The 19,854-nt window shown below is 32.2% G+C and overlaps 1 protein-coding gene across 2 annotated transcripts; it reads left to right on the forward strand.

The window, feature by feature from the left end:
- The first annotated feature begins 2,297 nt into the window (after nucleotides 1-2,297).
- On the forward strand, nucleotides 2,298-16,845 carry LOC134711675 (uncharacterized). Of its 2 annotated transcripts, none has more exons than XM_063572438.1 (8): nucleotides 2,298-2,323; nucleotides 3,927-5,432; nucleotides 7,386-7,424; nucleotides 7,802-7,849; nucleotides 9,719-9,760; nucleotides 13,248-13,439; nucleotides 14,042-15,316; nucleotides 16,266-16,845. In XM_063572438.1, exons 2-8 carry the CDS (start codon nucleotides 4,022-4,024, stop codon nucleotides 16,730-16,732), a joined length of 3,474 nt encoding a protein of 1,157 aa, XP_063428508.1. In that variant the 5' UTR covers nucleotides 2,298-2,323; nucleotides 3,927-4,021; the 3' UTR covers nucleotides 16,733-16,845. The 2 variants fall into 2 exon arrangements, with proteins under 2 accessions (XP_063428508.1, XP_063428509.1); XM_063572439.1 differs by having other exon boundaries at nucleotides 14,234-15,316.
- Nucleotides 16,846-19,854: the final 3,009 nt, after the last annotated feature.

The raw sequence follows: 19,854 nt of genomic DNA on the forward strand, positions 1-19,854 counted from the left end.
TAATAGGCCAAACGCGCGTTTCATCTACACAAGACTCATCATTGACGCGCATATCAAAACAGTTCAAAAACCAAAAAAGGAACAAGATTGAAGAGCATTGAGGACCAAAGGTTTTCCAAAATTGTACAAAACACGGCTAAGGTTATCTGCATGGGATAAGAAAATCAAAAGTATTGAGAATAATTCATACTTTTGCAAACAGTACATTTATAAAAATGACTATATAATTAATATACATGTTAACACCAAAGTGGTGACTTACTATAGAATAGAAACGAATATGTAAAACAACCTAAACCAGCACATAACAAAGGGACACAGCAAAGTAAGTCGGAGAGATCGACGCACAAAGTGACGTCACTTTTGAATTTTTCTTAAATTTCCCAAAAATAAGATATAATTCTAGGTTAGATTTATATTACTGATATACCATGTATTAATAACAACATAAATTACAAGACTTTAATTGATATAAAATTACCTGTCACTCCCTACCCTTTTCAAATTGCTTGTTTAAAAAATATGGACAATCAATCCACCTGTTGAAAGTCATCTGCAAATGTTGAATCTTTATAGATATTGGTGTAAATATAACAAAATTTCAATCTGAAACATCTGGACAATTTTTTGATATACACACATTTTCCTTGTCACTAATATTATAGTTGATCAATGAGGTTGAAAGCTATGTTATAATAAAAAAAAAGGTAAATAAAACCGTCATTCTGTTCCTATGAATTTATAGGCTAAGTTTACAATAAGTCTTTTCAGATATTGAGGATAGTGCCCTTCTGTATCTTAGAATTTTTTACTTGACATAATTTGAAATAAATATCCACGAAAAATCAATTTGAATGTGTGCATGCCAGGACAATGATATTCATCTATGGCAAAAACAACTTAATGTTAACTCAGTTATTGGTCTTTCTGTACGTTTTAAACTTGATAATGAAATTGATGTCGAAAAATATGTGGCTTTAAAAAGCATGAATCGTATGTAATAATATGTTCTAGAGTCATTAGTTGTTTACCTTTCACAACAGTCACCCCTAGAACCGACCAAAAATAAAACTTGTACTAGTTCTTCTTATAATTGTATTCATACCCAAATCGTTGATCGTCAAAATTCTTTAATGAACCTGAAATGAATAGACCTTTCAAAAGTGTATTTTTAGTTGTTTTGCATTTGATTAAGTACACACTTTGCTGTTCTTTTAGATCAGCTGCATAAAGTTAAGTAAGCCATTTTTACATGATAATTGGATTTTAAATGAACAGATGACAGTCAACTACAAGTTATTTAAACACAAATGAGCAACATCTTAGGTGAAGCTTGAATTATATGATAATTAGAGAAATAAGAAATGTCAAAAAGGAGACACTCTAATTGAAATCTAACAGTAACTTACTTCGGAAAGCTAAAATCGCAAGGAAGTAATTTGTTTAATTGATTGATATGGACATTTTTGTAGACATTTTTTGGATCTTTGTGTCAATGTCATTTGACAGCGTTAATGCGTATCAAAATTGGCTTTAATCATTTTGATCTCATTGGTCATTGCTTGTATCGAAGATCTAGAAACACTTTTCGTGGGCATGGAAGGCTGTATCGTGCGTTTTTCTCAACAAATGAAAATTAAAACGAAGTAGGTTTTTTTCAATTATGAAACACTTGACATCTTATAAAGACATATTTTAAGAAATAAGCATATTCACATTTTATAGAAATAATTGTAACTACATCGTCAAATGTTATAAAGTTCCATCTACCAGTCCACATCAATACAAATCGACCTCACTTGTTAATCATTTTTGAGTGTTTGTTAAGGTTCTGTTTCTTCGTATTAGTTATGCGCACAGTTTGTTTATTCTGCAATGCAATAATACCTGATGTGTAAATATTTTACAACTGATTAAAATATAACTAATTCCGAAACGGTCGTCTTTTTCTTTTCTATGTTTCGACATAGGCAGCACATTCGATTTCAAAGGTATACAATTCAAGTTTCCTAATCACATGATTGTATTTATTTGTAGTTATTGCTGAGTCGTTCCAAAACAATATATTACCTAAACTATCAGTTATTCTGCCATCTTCTGCAAGTATAGTTTAACCTATTCAAATTTAAACAATTTCCCTACTTTTTGCAATGATGCTCTAGATATTAATGATTTCCGATTGCTCCAAACATTCTGAAAATCTTTTTGATCACTTATTCTAAAATTAAAAACGTATGAACGTGGATTTGTTTTGTTTGAGTTTGAATATAACAGTTATCTTACTTCCTCGTTTTGAGTTAATGAGAGTCCATGTAAGTTAAAGGTAAGTCATACTTAAAATGGAAATTTAGAATATTTGTATTGACTTATTTCAATCTTTTATAAAGGTCTTTGTCGTTTACTTTCATGTTAAAATGTTGATCTGGTCATATTATATTGCTTTGTTTCTTACAAACAATCAAATTTTCATAATTTACTGTAGCGAATTTCCTGGCCGACGTCTACCACTACTTTCTTGATTTTTTTGACTGAATGTGCATATTGCATTTTGGGTTATAATGATATTTGCTCGTCTGGAAAAGTGCTTTAAAAATTCGACCAGTCAAGCCGCAAAATTGTTTAATGTTCGATATAAAAATCATAGGTCTATCTATATAAACAAGATTCAACATAAACAAGATTTTAAAGACAGACATCTTGTTTGTATAGACGCGTGATTGTATAATTCTATTTTCAAACAATGACAAGCCATTTTTTGAATTGTAGGGTATTGATTTAAAATATAAAGGGAAGATAACATTTTTTTCTCGATAGGTTTTAAGTTCTCAAATAGATAAAAGTTTACAACGGATATTATATATATTGTTTCGCTCGCTCGAATTCAAACGTACAAAAGGCCTATTAAGTACGATTTTGAAAGCTAACATGTAAATAATATTGACAGCCGGTTGTCAAAGCATATATGGAAAAGTAAATAGTCCAAATTTATTCCCCTAATAAATACAACATAAATTAAATAAAGCTTAGAGAATATATTTTTTAGTAAAGCTCAGACAGGAAATAATATGACGTCTATAATGAGTATCTACAAACACTTTATATTACAGGAAATTCGGCAATTATTTTGATAACTTAAGTCATACAATGAACACTGTATATCATCAACCACCGGATGTACTGCCGAAGCGGTGGGAAAATCTCAGGTCAATTTCTTCTTATTGTCACTATACTCTACGTTTTGCTTACATGTAAAGTTTTGTGATACTGATTTCTAATAATGTAGCTACTATTTACGGCTGATAATGATCCTATATTGACGGTCTCTTTCTTAAATCACCTCAATTGACTGTCCTTTTGGTATCTTTCGTCCCTCTTTTGGACAGTATGGTACCTGTTAAGCAAAGAATGAGACGAGTTCAAACACATTTATCCTTCAACTATACCTTTGACGTTTTCGTAGAATAGTGGAATATGCCATTTAAGCTTAAACCATACTGTATTTTGAAAAGAAATATATTTTTACACAGAGATTTATGTCAATAAAGCGGATAACTGGAAGGCGAACAACGGCAAATTGTTGTTTACTGTAAGGAGATTTGAATAGATTCATTGTCACAACAACGTGCACAACCGCAATACGTATTTTGGTAAATTATACTGAATCATATACCCTTTACTTGGTTGTCATCGGCTATCAATCACAGTGATTTTACGCTTAATCATTCTGTCAAAGAATTTCTAATGGGGGTATAAATAGAATGAAAGAATAAATGTCCTTAACACGTACGATATCACAAGTGGGCGTTACAGACGAACGTTTACCTATTCTGACCTAACCAATTAATATTCTGAGCGTGCCAAGAAATAGTTTTGTCCACGCTGTTATAAAAAAGATTCTAGGTATTTTTTGTTTCTTTGCTTCTTAGATACCCATACACGGTGGTGATGCTGAACAATGTTGAAATTATAGTTGTTTCATTATGCAGGCAGTAAATAATGATATCCTTTAACTTAGTAAACCATGGAAGAAGGAGGTGTAAGTATAAGAGAAAAACGCCTTCAATGTTTACACTGTAAAGCACAGTTTGACGAAGAGGTCCATCTACCAAGAGTTTTACCATGCCTGCATACTTTCTGTTCGACGTGTTTGAAGAAGCTTATGAAAAACAATCTCATTACTTGCCCAACATGTCATGATAATTCTAAAACATCCGGGGATTCATTGGAAACGTATCAGATTGATTTCACCCGAAAAGATCTAGTTTCCTTCCACAAGAAGTTCTGCCAGTCATCAAAAGTAGAGTGTGACAGGTGCGCTGAAAACAAAGCAGAATTCTGGTGTTGCGATTGTGAAAACTTTTCATGTAGCGGCTGCAATAAAAGTCATGAGAGAAATAAAAAATGGAAAACTCACAAAGTTGTAAGCATTACCGAAATAAAAGATCCATCGCATTTCCAACATGAGGTGCTATGTAGTAGAAAAGGACATAAAAACAAGCCATTAGAATTCTACTGTACAGGGAAAAGTTGTAAAAAGGCTGTGTGCGGTACATGCTGGAAGGTTGACCACTCTGACAAGACACAACATACACCAACAGATATCGAAGACCAATTTGTAGAGGAAAGAGACAGTCTTTTCAAGAAAGCAGAAAAGCTAAATGAAAAGCAAATTCAGATAACGAATCTCCAAAAGAGAATAGATGAGGAAGCTTATGATGTCACAAAGCAAACTATTTCGGCGGAATTTGAAATTAGTTCTTTTTTTAATCAGTGTATCAAGCTGTTAGAGAAGAGAAGAGATGATCTGTTGGAGACGGTTAGCACAATTTCACAGAACAAAGAAATAGTTCTGACGAACCAAAAACAGGAACTTGAAGAGTTCAAGTATAGATTGTCAGATGCAAACATTTTCCTCGAGCAATCATGTCTTTCGCATAATTCAGCAGGATTTCTAAACCTCGTTCAAGTTATAAACCAAAGATTTGAAGATTTGATACAAGAAAAGTACGATGAAGCTCCTAGAGTTTGTAGCCAAATCGGTTTTTCAAACGTAACCACAGGAGATGACTTATACATACTTAAAGGAAAAAATCTGCAAAGAATGATTGAACATCATGCGGAAATTTCAGCTTCTAATGCATATCCACCAAACACAGAAATGGTACTAGTAAAGACGAGAGGGAAGCAAACTCTTCACGTAACCTTGAAAGACGTCAGGGGAAATATTATAAATGATTCCTCTTTACGGGTGTCTGCTGTTCTTAACAATAAATCCTCTGGTGATGAAACAAAATTACGATTTACCTGTATGGGCAATGGCAGATTCAAATCTCTACAGAACATTAAAGATGTTGATGTCTATATTGATATTCAGCTGAATAAGAAACAATTCACGGAAGAAGTGAAGATTGAATCATTGAACTGTGTAACAGGTATTATTATAATTAATGTAAATGGTTCGAGACCACAATTCTCGAATATAGTCCCTAGTGTTGACAGTGGGTTACTTGCATTAATTTTGATACCCCTTCCAAATTTATTTCTCCATGTTTAATGCCTCAAATTGCAAGTAGGGGGTGAAATTACACTGTAAAACAATTTGGGTTCAGAATTTTAAAGGAAAGTAGTGATTTGGTCGCGCTAAAAAGGTTAAAAATTAGCACTTCGGAAGCTGTCAAAAGATTTCAAGACGCCCTAAACATAAAATTGTCCATATTTTGAATAAGAGCCGATGAAGTTTTCTATAATTTTGATATAATTTGTCCCGAAAGTAGTACAACACACCGTAAAAATTTCTTTGAGAAACCGCAGTTGGGATTTTTGTTGATGTCATTTATGTTTTAAAAGGAATGCACTACGAAATGATTGTGGTCTCGGACCAAATGATTTGTTAAAAAAAATTGAATTGATTGATAAAAAAAACTAATTACAAATTCTCATAATAAGAATATTTCTTGTTCATATGTTCCCGTGCAATTCATGTCTTTAACATAACTATCAATAACCTGTTTGCTAAATAAAAAATACTAACGTATTTACAAATTTTCAATCACAGACATTTCACTCACCTTATAGTTAACAAGAAGCCAATATGTGTGCCATGGTATATTAATAAAAAGATGATTGAATCAACAATATTAGTCTCTTACTTAACACTGCAATTAAAGCGGAAGGTTTGGCATGCCACAAAACCATGTTCAACCCACCATTTTTTTTATAAAATGTCCTGTACCAAGTCAGGAAAATGTCAATTGTTACATTATGGTTCATTTCTGTGTGTGTTACATTTCGATGTTGTGTCTTTGTTGTGTCGTAGTTCTCTTATATTTGATACGTTTCCCTCAGTCTTAGTTAGCAACCCGGATTTTTTTCTCTCTATCGATTTATGTATTTTGAACAGCGGTATACTACTGTTGCCTTCATTTACAAAATCTGTACTCCATGGTCAAAATACATATTATCCTTCATGCCAATAAAACATTTAACAATTTAAATATTTTAAAGATATTTTTGGTTTACAGAAACAAGTATCAAATAAAATCACAAAAATACTGAACTCCGAGGAAAATTCAAAAAGGAAAGTCATCAATCAAATGCAAAAATAAAAAGCTCAAACACATCAAACGAATGGATAACAATTGTCGTATTCCTGACTTGGTACAGGCACATTCTTAAGTAGAAAAAAGTGGAAATCTGGTTTTATATGTAGCTAACCCTCTCACTTGTATGACAGTCACATCAAGTTCAATTATAACAAAATACAACACAAACAGACATAATAGGTAAAAATGTCAAAAATAGGGGTACAGCAGTTAACATCGTATAAATCATTAGAAACAAACAAATGTAACAAAGAAGCACAGAAAGGCATCCATCAAATTTAACATATAGATATAGGAAAATGTGGATTGAGTGCCAATGAGACATCTCTCCATCCAAGTAACAATTTATAAAAATAAATCATTATAGTCAATGTGCGGCCTTTAACACGGAGCATTGGCTCACACTGAACAGCAAGCTATAAAGGGCCACACAAATTACTAATGTTACACCATTCCAACGGTAAAACCAACGCTATAATCTATATAAAAGCGAGAAACGAGAAACACGTATGAACTACATAAACAGACGACAACTACTGAACATCAGATTCAAACATTTGCAGCGGGATTAAAAGTACCAAACCTTCTCCCTTTTCTGAAACAATAGTATAACATCACAACATAGAAGAACACTATAAAATATCAATTAAAAAACGAAAATTATCACACAATTAACGAATAAACTTGATCTGTGATACCTGCAAATACATAGTTATCCTCAATTTTGCTTCTGATTTTAACTTTATATATATATATGTGTATTTCATTAATATATATTCAAAGGTAATCCAGAAGAAGAGACAGATAATGTAGAAGAAAATGGTGAGTATTACTATTATTCAACAAACTTGTTTATCTATATAAGAAGTGTGAAAGAGTCTACACTGACTGGTGTGCATCATTATCGCCTCCATTCCCTCAAAAAGGATAATAATATCATTAAATAATTCTTATATGATTTGCATATTAGGGAATACATTGAAATGATTTGTGGAGAGGACTTCCGGTAGTTGATCGTGACGTTGGTTGGTTATTTTTCGATAGACGACGTTTAAACAATTTTAAGATAATCAAATGGACAAAGCTGATACTTCATGACTGAACAAGTATTTGAATATGCTTATTGTAATAATACATAGTTTGTATGTGAATAAGTGTATACACACATCAACACTTTTTTTTATATATTTTTTTTATAGATTTATTCGATGAAGAAAAAGATCTTACAGATTCTGAAGAAGAATGGGGTCTGTAAATGTTTTATAATGGTATACTACTTTTGCTTTATTTACATTTCCCAATAAGAAAAAAGAATACCAAAGTTCGAGGTAAGTTCATAATTGGTGGTCCTCTTAACTGACCAAATTAAACTTTATCGACCAAAGTAACGAGTGCCAAACAACTGTCACATCCTTGACACGATTCATGCTTTTGCTGGGTTAAAGCTAGCAAGACCGTTCACGGGTATGACAGTTGGTTGTTTTTCCGTCGAAGTGATAACACGAAAATATTCAGAACATATACAGAAATAAGGGTGTTAGGTAATTCGCGGAAAATGTGTTATATAAAATAACTCAAAATGTCAGTTTTCCAATATGCACAATGTGTAAGATCGTATAAGGTTCATAAACCTTTGGATTCATATATCTGTGATTGTTTGTGTGGACGTAGCGCGCGTCTGATGTATACAAATAATTTTTAACCTGTTACCTTTTGATTATTATTCGTTTGTTTCTCAGTCCTATAATTTCTTCCATTTATTTATTGTAGCCCTATCGTGTAATAGTATCTTTTTAATGTTATGATTTACACTGTCATTAAAGCGGGAGGTTTGGCATGCCAGAAATCCAGGTTTAACCCACCATTTTTTTCATAAAATGCCCTTTACCAAGTCAGGAAAATGGCCTTTGTTACATAATAGTTCGTTTCTGTGTGTGTAACATTTCGATGTTGTGTCTCTGTTGTGTCGTAGTTCTCTTATATTTGATACGTTTACCTCAGTTTTAGTTTGCAACCCGGATTTGTTTTTTCTTTATCGATTTATGAATTTTGAACAGCGGTATACTACTGTTGCCTTTATTTATGGTAGTGTATTGATTTTATAGATAAATTATGATTATGAATGAGTGCTTCCAAACTAAAAAAAGGAGAATGTATAGTAAACTTATGAATATCTTAAGCAAAGAACAAAAGTCGAGCAGATGTAATTTTTTCGTAAAATTAAGAGGAATATCTACGCAGAAAACAATTGAATACGACTTAGACAAGTTAATTATTCTTTTGAAAGATTTCAGCACTGCATACTTTCAATAGAATTAAGAATGTGTGGTATGAATGTCAATGAGATAATTCACCATCAAAGTCACAATGTGTGTAAAAATTAAATCATTATAGGTCAAAGTACGGCCTCCAACAAGGAGCTTTGACTCTTACTGAACAGCAAGATATAAAGGGCCCAAAAATTATTAGTGTAAAACAATTCAAAGAGGAAAGCCAACGGCCTTGTCTATGTAAAAAATGAGAAACGTAAACACTTATGAATAAACTCATCATAGGTACCAGGATTGAAATCTTATATTTACGCCAGACGCGCGTTTCGTTTACAAAACACTCATCAGTGACGCTCGAATCACAACATGTAAAAGAGGCCAAATAAAGTACGAAGTTGAAGCGACAGTAACAATCAAAACCAAGGAGAAAACAAAGAATCACAAAACCAAAGCATTGAGGACTAAAAATTCCAAAAGTTTTTCCAAATATAGTTAAGGTAAATTATTCCTTAGGTAGAAAAGCCTTAGTATTTCAAAAATTCAAAATTTTGTTAACAGTTAGTTTATAATCATTAACATATCAATGATGGCTCAAGTCAACACAGAAATAAACCACTGAACAACAGAATCCTGCCATAGGAATGGTGCAAACAAGTGCAGCAGGTTTAAACGTTTTAACAGGCGCAATGCCTCACCCTAACATGATACCATAGCGTAATACAATACAGAGAAAACATACTATAAAATTTCAGTTGAAAGGGCATAACTCAATCAAAAAGAGGCATTGTATGTATTAATTATTGAAACAAACCGATATTATAAATACTTTTTTTCTAATTTTTCTAGATTTCAGTGCAGATAATGCTGATGATATCAATCACGAAAAAGGTGAGTTTGGTTGTTTTTGTAATAATTTTTATACGCCCGTCGTCTTTTAGACAGGACGTATTATGGTATATCGTCGTCCGTCCGTCCGTTCGTCCCTCTGTCTGTCCGTCCGTTCGTCCGTCCGTCCGTCCGTCCGTCGTCCACACTTCGGACAATAACTCAAAAATACTTTCACCAATTTCCATGAAACTTGAGTGAATTGTTTATATCTATTGACGTAAGCTCCCTTTCGTTTTTTTTTTTAATTTCAGATTTTAAGTTTTTGATTTATGGGGCTTTATTCATAAAAAAGGGGGGATTTTCAACACTTCGGACAATAACTCAAAAAGGCTTTCACCAATGTCCATGAAACTTTGGGGAATTGTTTATATCTATTGATGTAAGCTCCCTTTCAATTTTTATAAATTTCAGATTTTAAGTTTTGGATTTATGGGGCTTTATTCATAAAAAAGGGGGATTTTTAACACTTCGGACAATAACTCAAAAAGGCTTTCATCAATGTCCATGAAACTTTCAATTTTTATTAATTTCAGATTTTACATTTCCGTGTATTGAATTTTTATGCTTAAAAAAAGGGGGATATTCAAATTTTGGGACAATAACTAACACTTTCACAAAATTTTATGCAACTTTGATAAATTGTTTATATCTATTGACATTAGCTCCCTTTCATTTTTATAAATTTTAGATTTTAAGTTTTCTTAAGTAATGAACAAGATAGAATGTATGGGTGAAAAAATAAGACAACAAACTTAGTTAAATTTGAGGTAGCCTTAATAGTGCCATTCTTTTGTGCATTTTTATTTATTATTTTTTTTTTTTTTGGGGGGGGGGGTGGATTTGACAGGGCTCACACTATTTCTAGTTGCCCAAATAAATCAATTAAAAGCATAAAAGACAAGTTAAAAGAGCAACGGGCGTATCATGCGCTAAAGCGCAGCCCTTTATTAATTATTGAGTGGCTATATATTTTTGACACACCATATTGCATGAATCTTTTAATATGTATAGTGACGTTTGAGTTTTTTCATCTGATAATTGACATTACTTCAGAAACGAAATGTATCGTCGACTTGTTCGTTTATTTGCAGATAAGAGCAGACTTCATATATTCATAAGATTGAAATAATCTAATTTCATTGCTTAAATTTCAGAGAAGAATGGCTTTATCAAAGAATTTATGTAATGGTAGATCTAGTGTCTTTATTAATCACTATTGGATTGCAAAATAGCACAATCTGTTTAAATCTGTTATGAATCGTTTACTGTATATTCAGTATTCGCGTAGCAGGTTATTTAAAGTGTGCACTACATTTTTTATGTTATTTCGAAATATTACAGTCAATTCTCATAATTTAATTTTTAAATCCATTTTAAATCTGAGTAAATCTGGAAAAAACGTTAATGACGTCACGGTCACATGACAAAATTATGTCTATAAGCTGATAAACAAACAACGTCAGCCAATCAGAAAACGCGTAACATCCAAAATTAAATTATATAGATATAAAGGAAACCGTTTTATAACGTCACGAAATCTAATAAGAATTCAATCTTTTACTCACTCGCAGCGACCAAGCATTAAAAAATGAGCGAGTGAGAGATTTAATTTGAATTAGATTGTAACGTCATGCACGAGTTGGAATTTCTACACGGAAGAACTAATTTCGTAAGCGTTGATCAAATCAGTTGATCTGAACGTAAATTGTGTTATAGATATTAATACTCACTTTTAAAATCAACTCCATGGTCGGATTGTTATCTTTTTGACACATCCTTCATTTCCATTCTCAATTTTATATGTCATCAATTTAATTTTAAGGAGTTTCTAGTCGATTAAATTCGAACTTTTTATCACTTTATTAAACAATGTCCCTCTAACTTTGTTCAGTTCGTAAGTAAGTCACTCGAGTTTGCCCATGTTTATCATATTCTTAGCTATGATATGATAGCTTTTGCATATGTGTAATGAGCGGAAGTAAACAAGCCATACTTTCCCATCCCGGCTAAAAGACCCTATCAGGTGCATCTCGTGCACAAAACCCATAATAGAGCCTCTCGTGCAAGTTACTTCCGGTGCTTCCGGTATCGGTTGTTTACTTTTGATATTTTTTATCAGGACGTCAAATTTACGGGAACTTCTGTGGGGATAGTTTAGTACTTGCTAAAAAATGCCATTGACAATTATGAATCATTTTATAGTACAACGAACATAAAGTTATAATGATTATAAAACTCTTCCAAATTTTTTATGTTTCAAAATGCCTCTATAGGAAATGATACCATAAATATATATAAAGGTAGTCATGCTGTTGTTGGACAATCAAAATTGAGAATGGAAATGGGGAATGTATCAAAGAGACAACAACCCAACAATAGAAAACACAACAGCAAAAGGTCACTAACAGGTCTTCAATGTAACGAGAAATTCCCGCACCCGAAGGCGTCCTTCAGCTGGCCCCAAAACAAATATATACTAGTTCAGAGATAATGAACGCCATACTAATTTCCAAATTGTACACAAGAAACTAAAATAAAAATAATACAAGATTAACAAAGACTAGAGGCTCCTGACTTGGGACAGGCGCAAAAATGCGGCGGGGTTAAACATGTTTATGAGATCTAAACCCTCCCCCTAAACATCTAGCCAATGTAGAAAAGTAAACGCATAACAATACATACATTTACAATTCAATTCAAGAGAAGTCCGAGTCTGATGTCAGAAGATGTAACCAAAGAAAATAAACAAAATGACAATTATACATAAATAAGAACGGACTACTAGCAGTTAACTGACATGCCAGCTCCAGACTTCACTTAACCTGATTGGGAGATTATGATTTCATCATATGAATATCAGGCACACTCCTTATCGTAAGGGGTTTAGTATCATACCATCATAACATATATGAGAAGAACATAACCCGTGTCATGCCAACAACGGGTTTTTTTATAAATGTGTTTAGTTCCGATGCAAAGACACTTTAAGTGAATCAATATTAACGCCAAAATATGCAATCTTTATTGACCTGACAACAGTATCGTAACTATATCCCTTCTTAATAAGTCTATTTAAAGGTTTTGTTAGTTTCTGCGGTGAATACTGACATTTTTGTGCTTTATAAAAAATATTTCCATAAAAAATGTGTATATCATTTCATAATTGGTCATAATTTAACTTCTTTATAAATTTGTTGACTGTTGAAGTTATTGCATTTGTTTATTTGCCTTACATAAAACTATTGTCGGAAGTATATGATAAAGCGATTAATACATGACCTTTTCCATATCAGCCTGGGTGTCATCCCGAGACCCTCATATCAGCCATTGACTTTTTGTTGTGTATTGACAATAGATACATAAAAAATGAATCTCCAAACAAAGCAGAAATAAGTTAGTATTACTAAGTAATCGTTGAAATAGAAAAAAAACTTTTCCACAATATTTAACCGTCTCACAAGTCAATCTTTGTTTTTGTTAATAACAGGTGCCGTGTTGTCGACGACGGATGGAGAGACTTGCACTATTCTAATCGACGGTTTCTGTGAAAGTAAAATATCAGAAAATGATGTAAGAGATTATTTTAGTAACAATGATCTCTCTGGAGGAGGTACAGTGAAGGACATCGATATGAATATTGATGAAGGATGGTGTGTTGTAGTTTTCACAAGCTCTCAAGGTAAGTTGTAAGCTTCTTCAATATAGTTTAAAACATATGTTAAAATCAGTCATAAAGGAGCAAACTGAACATCGCGTAAGTTCTTCATGTGGCACTGGCTTATCTTAGTTGTAAATAATTTATTCATTCAGGATTGACTTTGTCAGTTTTGTTCAAACGTTACAAAAATCCAAGATGAGCACATTTTGCGAGGAAAATTTTTGTTTGAAACACCGCTTAACTTATTGACATAAAGTTATAAGAATTAGTAGTACATCTTATTACTTTGGTCAAAAATCATATACAATATATGACAATTAATTGGAAAGCAGTATACTAAGATTACGCCTATAATATTCGATCATTTCAGGTATTTATATTTTTTTTATTACAGACTCATGTTCATTCTTGGAAACTGAGCTTTCATAGCTGGAAATATTTTACCATAATGTTAGATAGGTTTAACAGATACAGTTATTTTAGTTATACTATTTTTCACAATAAAAATTAATGTCTCTCGACCCAAACGGAAAAGAAATCAAGAACACGATCCCAACAAATGTTTCCTAAATAAATAATATATACATGTACATTAAGGTTCTGTTTTTACATATTTGTCACAGCTGCTAAGGATGTTTGTATCAGACGACACAAGCTGAAGGACCACGACGTAAATGTAAAAGCTCATGATAAAAAAATACAAATTGCTCCAGAGTTAAAAGTGATTTCTAACTTAGATGAACACAAATTAGCTTTCATTACAGCTTCAAATATTAGCAAAGACGTTCTAAATGCACGCTTAAGCATATTTTCAGCTAAAATAGACTGGTCTTCTGTGAAACCAGATGAGCGTTCTCTACAAATAGCTTCAAACCTTACTTCTGATGTGAAAGATTTTCAGAAGAAAGCTAGGGTATGGGGTAAACATATTGAAAAAGAGGTATTACAGCTCTTTGAAATATTACTAGTTAAAGAATACAAAATAGATCCGAACGAATGGGACTTAATCAAGAAAAGCGTTCATCCAGTTGATGTCCAGGATAAGGAAAGAGTTATGATAACAACCAATGAAAACAGATTTAGCATAGTAGTAGTTGGCTACCGGATTCCTTATAAATCTTTGGTTACTGATATTAACCTCCTCACAGTCCCCGTGACAGTCAGGGAAAGATTAAAAAATTACGAAATACGTTTGTTATCAGCTGGAAAAGTAATGGAAAGTATTAGAAACGAACACAAATCCATAAAAATTGTTCCAGATTTATCAAACGGTGATATTGAATATTCAGGAACTGCAGCCATTGTAGCATCCGCTAAGCAGAGAATTTGTAATACACTAAAAACAAAACAAACTCACATTATCAAAGATACTCCAAACGAAAGACTTCAATTCTTCAAAAGAAACACAGTTCAGAAAGAATTAGAAAAAGAATTTAAAGATAAAGGTGTAACATGTGCAGTTGAATTTGAAAAAGATAACAAAATTATCATTTACACGTTATCTAAATCAGAAGGTGAAAAAGCAGTCAACGTTGTGAAAGAGTCAACAGCAGAAGTTACATTTGGTAAAGAAACACCATCTGGACTACTCGACAAAGAGTTGCAAGAAGTCAGAACAAAGAAAGCCAATACAGTAGAAGTTCTTAGATCTGACAGTAAAATTATAATTTACGCAATACCACAGTCAACTGTAGAGGCTATCAAAGATCATATCAATTTTTTTGTCCGATATCCCCATGGAAGTGTCCGTTGTACAGCCCATTTCTGTACTGAGACAGGCCAATCTATAACAACATTGCTCGGTAATATTACAGATCTTCATGCAGGTGTAATTGTGTGCAGCTCTGACAAGCATTTGAAACTTGGTACTGGTGTAGGTCATGACCTTATACAAAAAGGTACTTGTTTGCAGATTATTTATATTTAGTTGATGTGATAAAAAGAATAACTTAGTGATGATATTAACATGTAAAAATAATGTTACAGTTAACAGGCATATATTTCATCCTGTGTCGACACATTATCCCGTTTATGAACAACCAGCATTTGTTCTTACTCTTGAATGAGTGTAAATAGCAAACACTTTTTTTTAAATAATTTTGAAACTCTAGAAATGTTGGGTTAAATTCCAATTTAACAAAGTATGATATCTATGGAACTGATTAAATCCCCCCATAAATAAACTCATCATGCATACACGTACAACGATTGAAATTTATACTTACATCAGACGCGCGTTTAGTATACAAAAGACTCATCAGTGACGCTCGAATAAAAACAATAATAAAAAGGCCAAAAAAATTACGAAGTTGAAGAAATTTCGAAACGTTTTGCCAAATGATGCTAATGTAATCTATTCCTGAGGTAGAAAAGCCTTCGTATTTCAAGAAAGTGCTGTTAACAGTTAATTTATAATTATGAATCCATTTTAATGAACATATCAACAATAACTCAAGTCTAGACAGAAGTCCTGACTACTGGGATGGCGATAACCCAGGTGAAATTAAAACTCCACTAGCAGTGGCATCGACCCAGTAGTTGTAAATAAACTCATAATAAATACAAGGATTGAAATTTATATTTACACAAGATGCACCTTACGTCTTCAAAAGACTCATCAGTGACGCTCGAATGAAAACTTTTAGAAAGGCAAGGCAAAAAAAATGTACGAAGTTGAAGAGTATTGAGGACCAAATTTTTTTTAAAGGTTTTGCCAAATAATGCGAAGGTAATCGTTTCCTGGGGTAGCAAAGCCTCAGTTTTTCAAAAGTTCATAGTTTTCTTAAACCAAATTTAAACTTTCAAAAATATTTTGTTTAATATAAAGGTACCTTTTTTTAATTTAAGGTGGAGCAGGAATACAGTTGGAATGCAACACCTACCTTCAATCAAAACAAGTGAAGGAATTGAGTAAGGACGAGGTATTTTGTAGTTCATCTGGGAAACTCTCCAATTTTAGATGGATTGTTCATATACCTGGTGAAAAATGGGAAAATGCCAAAGAATCTAATGCGAATGACGAAAAGAAGAATTTCATCAAGCTAATTATTTCAGCTCTAGAAATAGCAAAAGAAAAGAAAAGTAAGAGTATTGCCATGCCAGCTTTATGTTGTGGAAATAATGAATATCCCGTGAACAAATCAACTGATTGGATTGTGGAGGCTTTAAATGAGTATCTGAAGCGCTATGGAAGTACAACAAGCATTAAAAAGATTTATCTGTGTGATAAGAACCCAAAAGCTGTTGACAATTTTGTGAAAAAACTGAAGGATTTATATTTCTTGATATACGATAGAGATAAACAACAAATTTAAATCGTAGATCATTTTGGAATTGACAGTAGCTAAATCACCTAATAATATTCAATATAGTCCTAATTTGTATATGTACTTACCAAAAGGTCCCAACGAAATATGAATGAAATAAGCTTTTTGTTTAATCAATGCGCTTATTAATTATGTTGCATTCAAAATTATAGCCATAAATCCTAAATGGTTTCCAAGGCTTTTGTTGCACAAGAAATATCCAAATACATTACCAAAACACACGACATTAATATCTTTATTAGACATATAACCACCACTTACAATATTATACTAATTTTCTGCATTTAAAGCCTAATTAAATTAAAAAAAAACATCATATGTTATTCAGTTCGAAAAATGGTTTTAGTCCACCGTAACGCCACTATTTAAGAATCATAATTATGCTGCAAATTAGATGAACTATGACTATTTTTTTTTAAATTGTGTGTTCGTTGAAACTAGCAATAAATGAAATTATGCAAGAATGTTAATGATGCAAATGATAAATGAGTATTTCTCATTATTTTGGTAAATAAAGGCAACAGTAGTATACCGCTGATCGAAATTCATAAATCGATTAAGAAAAAAACAAATCCGAGTTATAACTAAAACTGAGGGAGACGCATCAAATATAAGAGGAAAACTACGACACAACAGAAACACAAAACTATAATGTAACACACACAGAAACGAACTATAATATAACAACGGCCATTTTCCTGACTTTTTAAGACAAAAATGGTGGGTTGAACCTGGTTTTGTAGCATGCCAAATCTCCCGCTTTTATAGCAATGTTAAATATAACATTAAAATGATAACATTTCATGACAGGACTTAGATACAGATAAATGGGAGAACATGTAGGTCAGAGAAACACACGAATAATAATCTAACAAAATGTACCAGGTTTAAAATTTAATACGCCATTCGTGCGTTTTATCCACACAAAACCAATCAGTGACGACCAGATGAGAAAAAGTCCGTAAGCCAAAACAAGTACAAAGTTGAAGAGCACTGAGGACCAAAAGTTCCAAAAAGTTGTGATCAATACGGTTAGGGTTATCTGCCTGGGATTAGAAAGTCTTCATTATTTAGAATAATTCATACTTTTGCAAGCAGTAAACTTTATAAATTTACTATGTAATAGATTATACATGATAAAACCGACGTGGTGACTAACTACAGAATAAAAACGGGTACATTACATAAAACAGCTATGTCGGTGTTTCTTCTGAACTCTAAACCAAATGTATCGTATAAATTTCGTTGAACCAAACTAAAATCCAAAAAATGAGCTGGATGATTAATAATCTTTACCATAACACACGAATACGACAGAAAAAAAAGAAAATTTACAACTACAAACGTTAAAACATTTGATAAACTCTGATGAGAATAACAAATATAACATCAAAACTAAATACATAAATTTGGGATAGAAAATTTTAAGTACTGTCTTATAGCAATGCGAATTCTCACTCACCAAAACAGTCATAAACTGATCGAAATCACCAGAAATTATTTTCCTCATACAATAGTTTTACCTTAAATAATCAGAAAGAAAATGCTAATATCTTGTCTAAACATGTTCACGTTTATAGTTATATAAAGAATTTCGATTGCATTTTATTAATGAAAATTATCATAACGAATAAATTTACAAAAATATCTACCGAGTGAAATCTCTCAATTAGTCTGTGGCGATATTTTTTGTTCACAAAAATTTTAATTGTCAAAATCTATCGTTAATCAGTATGATGGGAGTGTCCGGGATGACCATGTCATGATGAAACTGAAATATGTTTATTTTAAAGCATGCAGCTAATCTCAATCACGGAAACATGTGTAATCTTAATGTTTTAATCATAATTATCACAATTAAATACAAAAAAACAGGCAGGCCATTCTTCTCTACAGAAGTGGAATTTGAATAACCATAACTACAACTACCAAAAAGAAAAAAAAAATATCAATAATGTTTATTGTTTTCCGAGTTATCCTTCTTACATTGAATTTTTAGTATGTTTTATCACATGTGTCGATACCAAAAAAAGTTTTAACTCCTAAAGTTATCTCGGGGAATTAGATCTTGTTTAGGAAACGACCTTAGTCTTGAAGTTGTGTCTGTGGCTGTTGTGGGTGCATTGAATCTGCAAGTCAAAGTGGACGTTAAAGATCATCCTGTAAGAAAGTACCACATTCCTAGCGCGAAGAAAAAAAATCAACTTTCCCGCACAATTGTCTAAGAGTAAGTTAATTGTGGCAGATGTTGAGGTAAAATTTTCCGACTATACCCAATTCTTCCCATTTCTTGTGCTGTCAGTTTTCTCCCTTTTTGTGACCAATTCCAACTCTTGTTTTCATTTTATGCTTATTTAGTATATTTTGGCTAGTTCTAAAATAAAAACACAGGTGTGAAATTGCCAATCCACAGAAATATTATTCTTTAATGAAACCTGTGTGATGTTTACTTTCTGACGTCAAACGCGCAATTCTACGGCATAGTTAATGATAATCTTACAATTCAGTCCAAGTATTTAAAATCTTTCAATCGTTTATGGGTGGATTCAACATACATGAATAAAATTCAAATATAAGAAAGCAATGAATGATGTTGTAAAATTTGATATATACCTGCTTGCATCTTTGTTAAACATTAAATTGTGTTTGTTTTTACTATGATTACGATACTTGCGGTACTTTTACATCCTCTCATAATGTGATTGTTCATGATAATTCTCATATTCTTGTCTTTTGTGTTTGCCTATCTTCTTTATCTTTATGCCTTTTGGTTTTACTTCGATGCATATAGAGTGGCTCTGTACTTATGCATCCTGTTATTGTGGAATTGTAAAACATCTATAAAATCTTGTCTTTCATTTTTGCTATGTACTTTGTCTATATGCCTTTATATGTTTTATTGATACATATACCTATAGCGTTGCGCTGTACTTATACATCCAGTCATTATGTTATTGTGGCATTTAGTGCTACTTTGTTATACATTTGATAGTTTGTTTTTGTGTTTAAGATTATAACACAATGTTGACTGCTGTACCCCTATTTTATACATTTTTACCTATAATGTATGTTTGTTATGTTCACGCATCGTTGTCGTCAATATAACAGAA

The sequence above is a fragment of the Mytilus trossulus genome, chromosome 3 (genome assembly GCF_036588685.1).
Source record: "Mytilus trossulus isolate FHL-02 chromosome 3, PNRI_Mtr1.1.1.hap1, whole genome shotgun sequence".
Classification (NCBI taxonomy): Eukaryota; Metazoa; Mollusca; class Bivalvia; order Mytilida; family Mytilidae; genus Mytilus; species Mytilus trossulus.

Bases quoted from the DNA above. Each gene is read 5' to 3' on its own strand.
- LOC134711675 (XM_063572438.1), top strand. From the start codon at position 4,022: ATGGAAGAAGGAGGTGTAAGTATAAGAGAAAAACGCCTTCAATGTTTA. The intron at 5,433-7,385 runs GTATTATTATAA...ATATATTCAAAG, and splicing joins ATCATTGAACTGTGTAACAG to GTAATCCAGAAGAAGAGACA. The intron at 13,440-14,041 runs GTAAGTTGTAAG...TATTTGTCACAG, and splicing joins AGTTTTCACAAGCTCTCAAG to CTGCTAAGGATGTTTGTATC.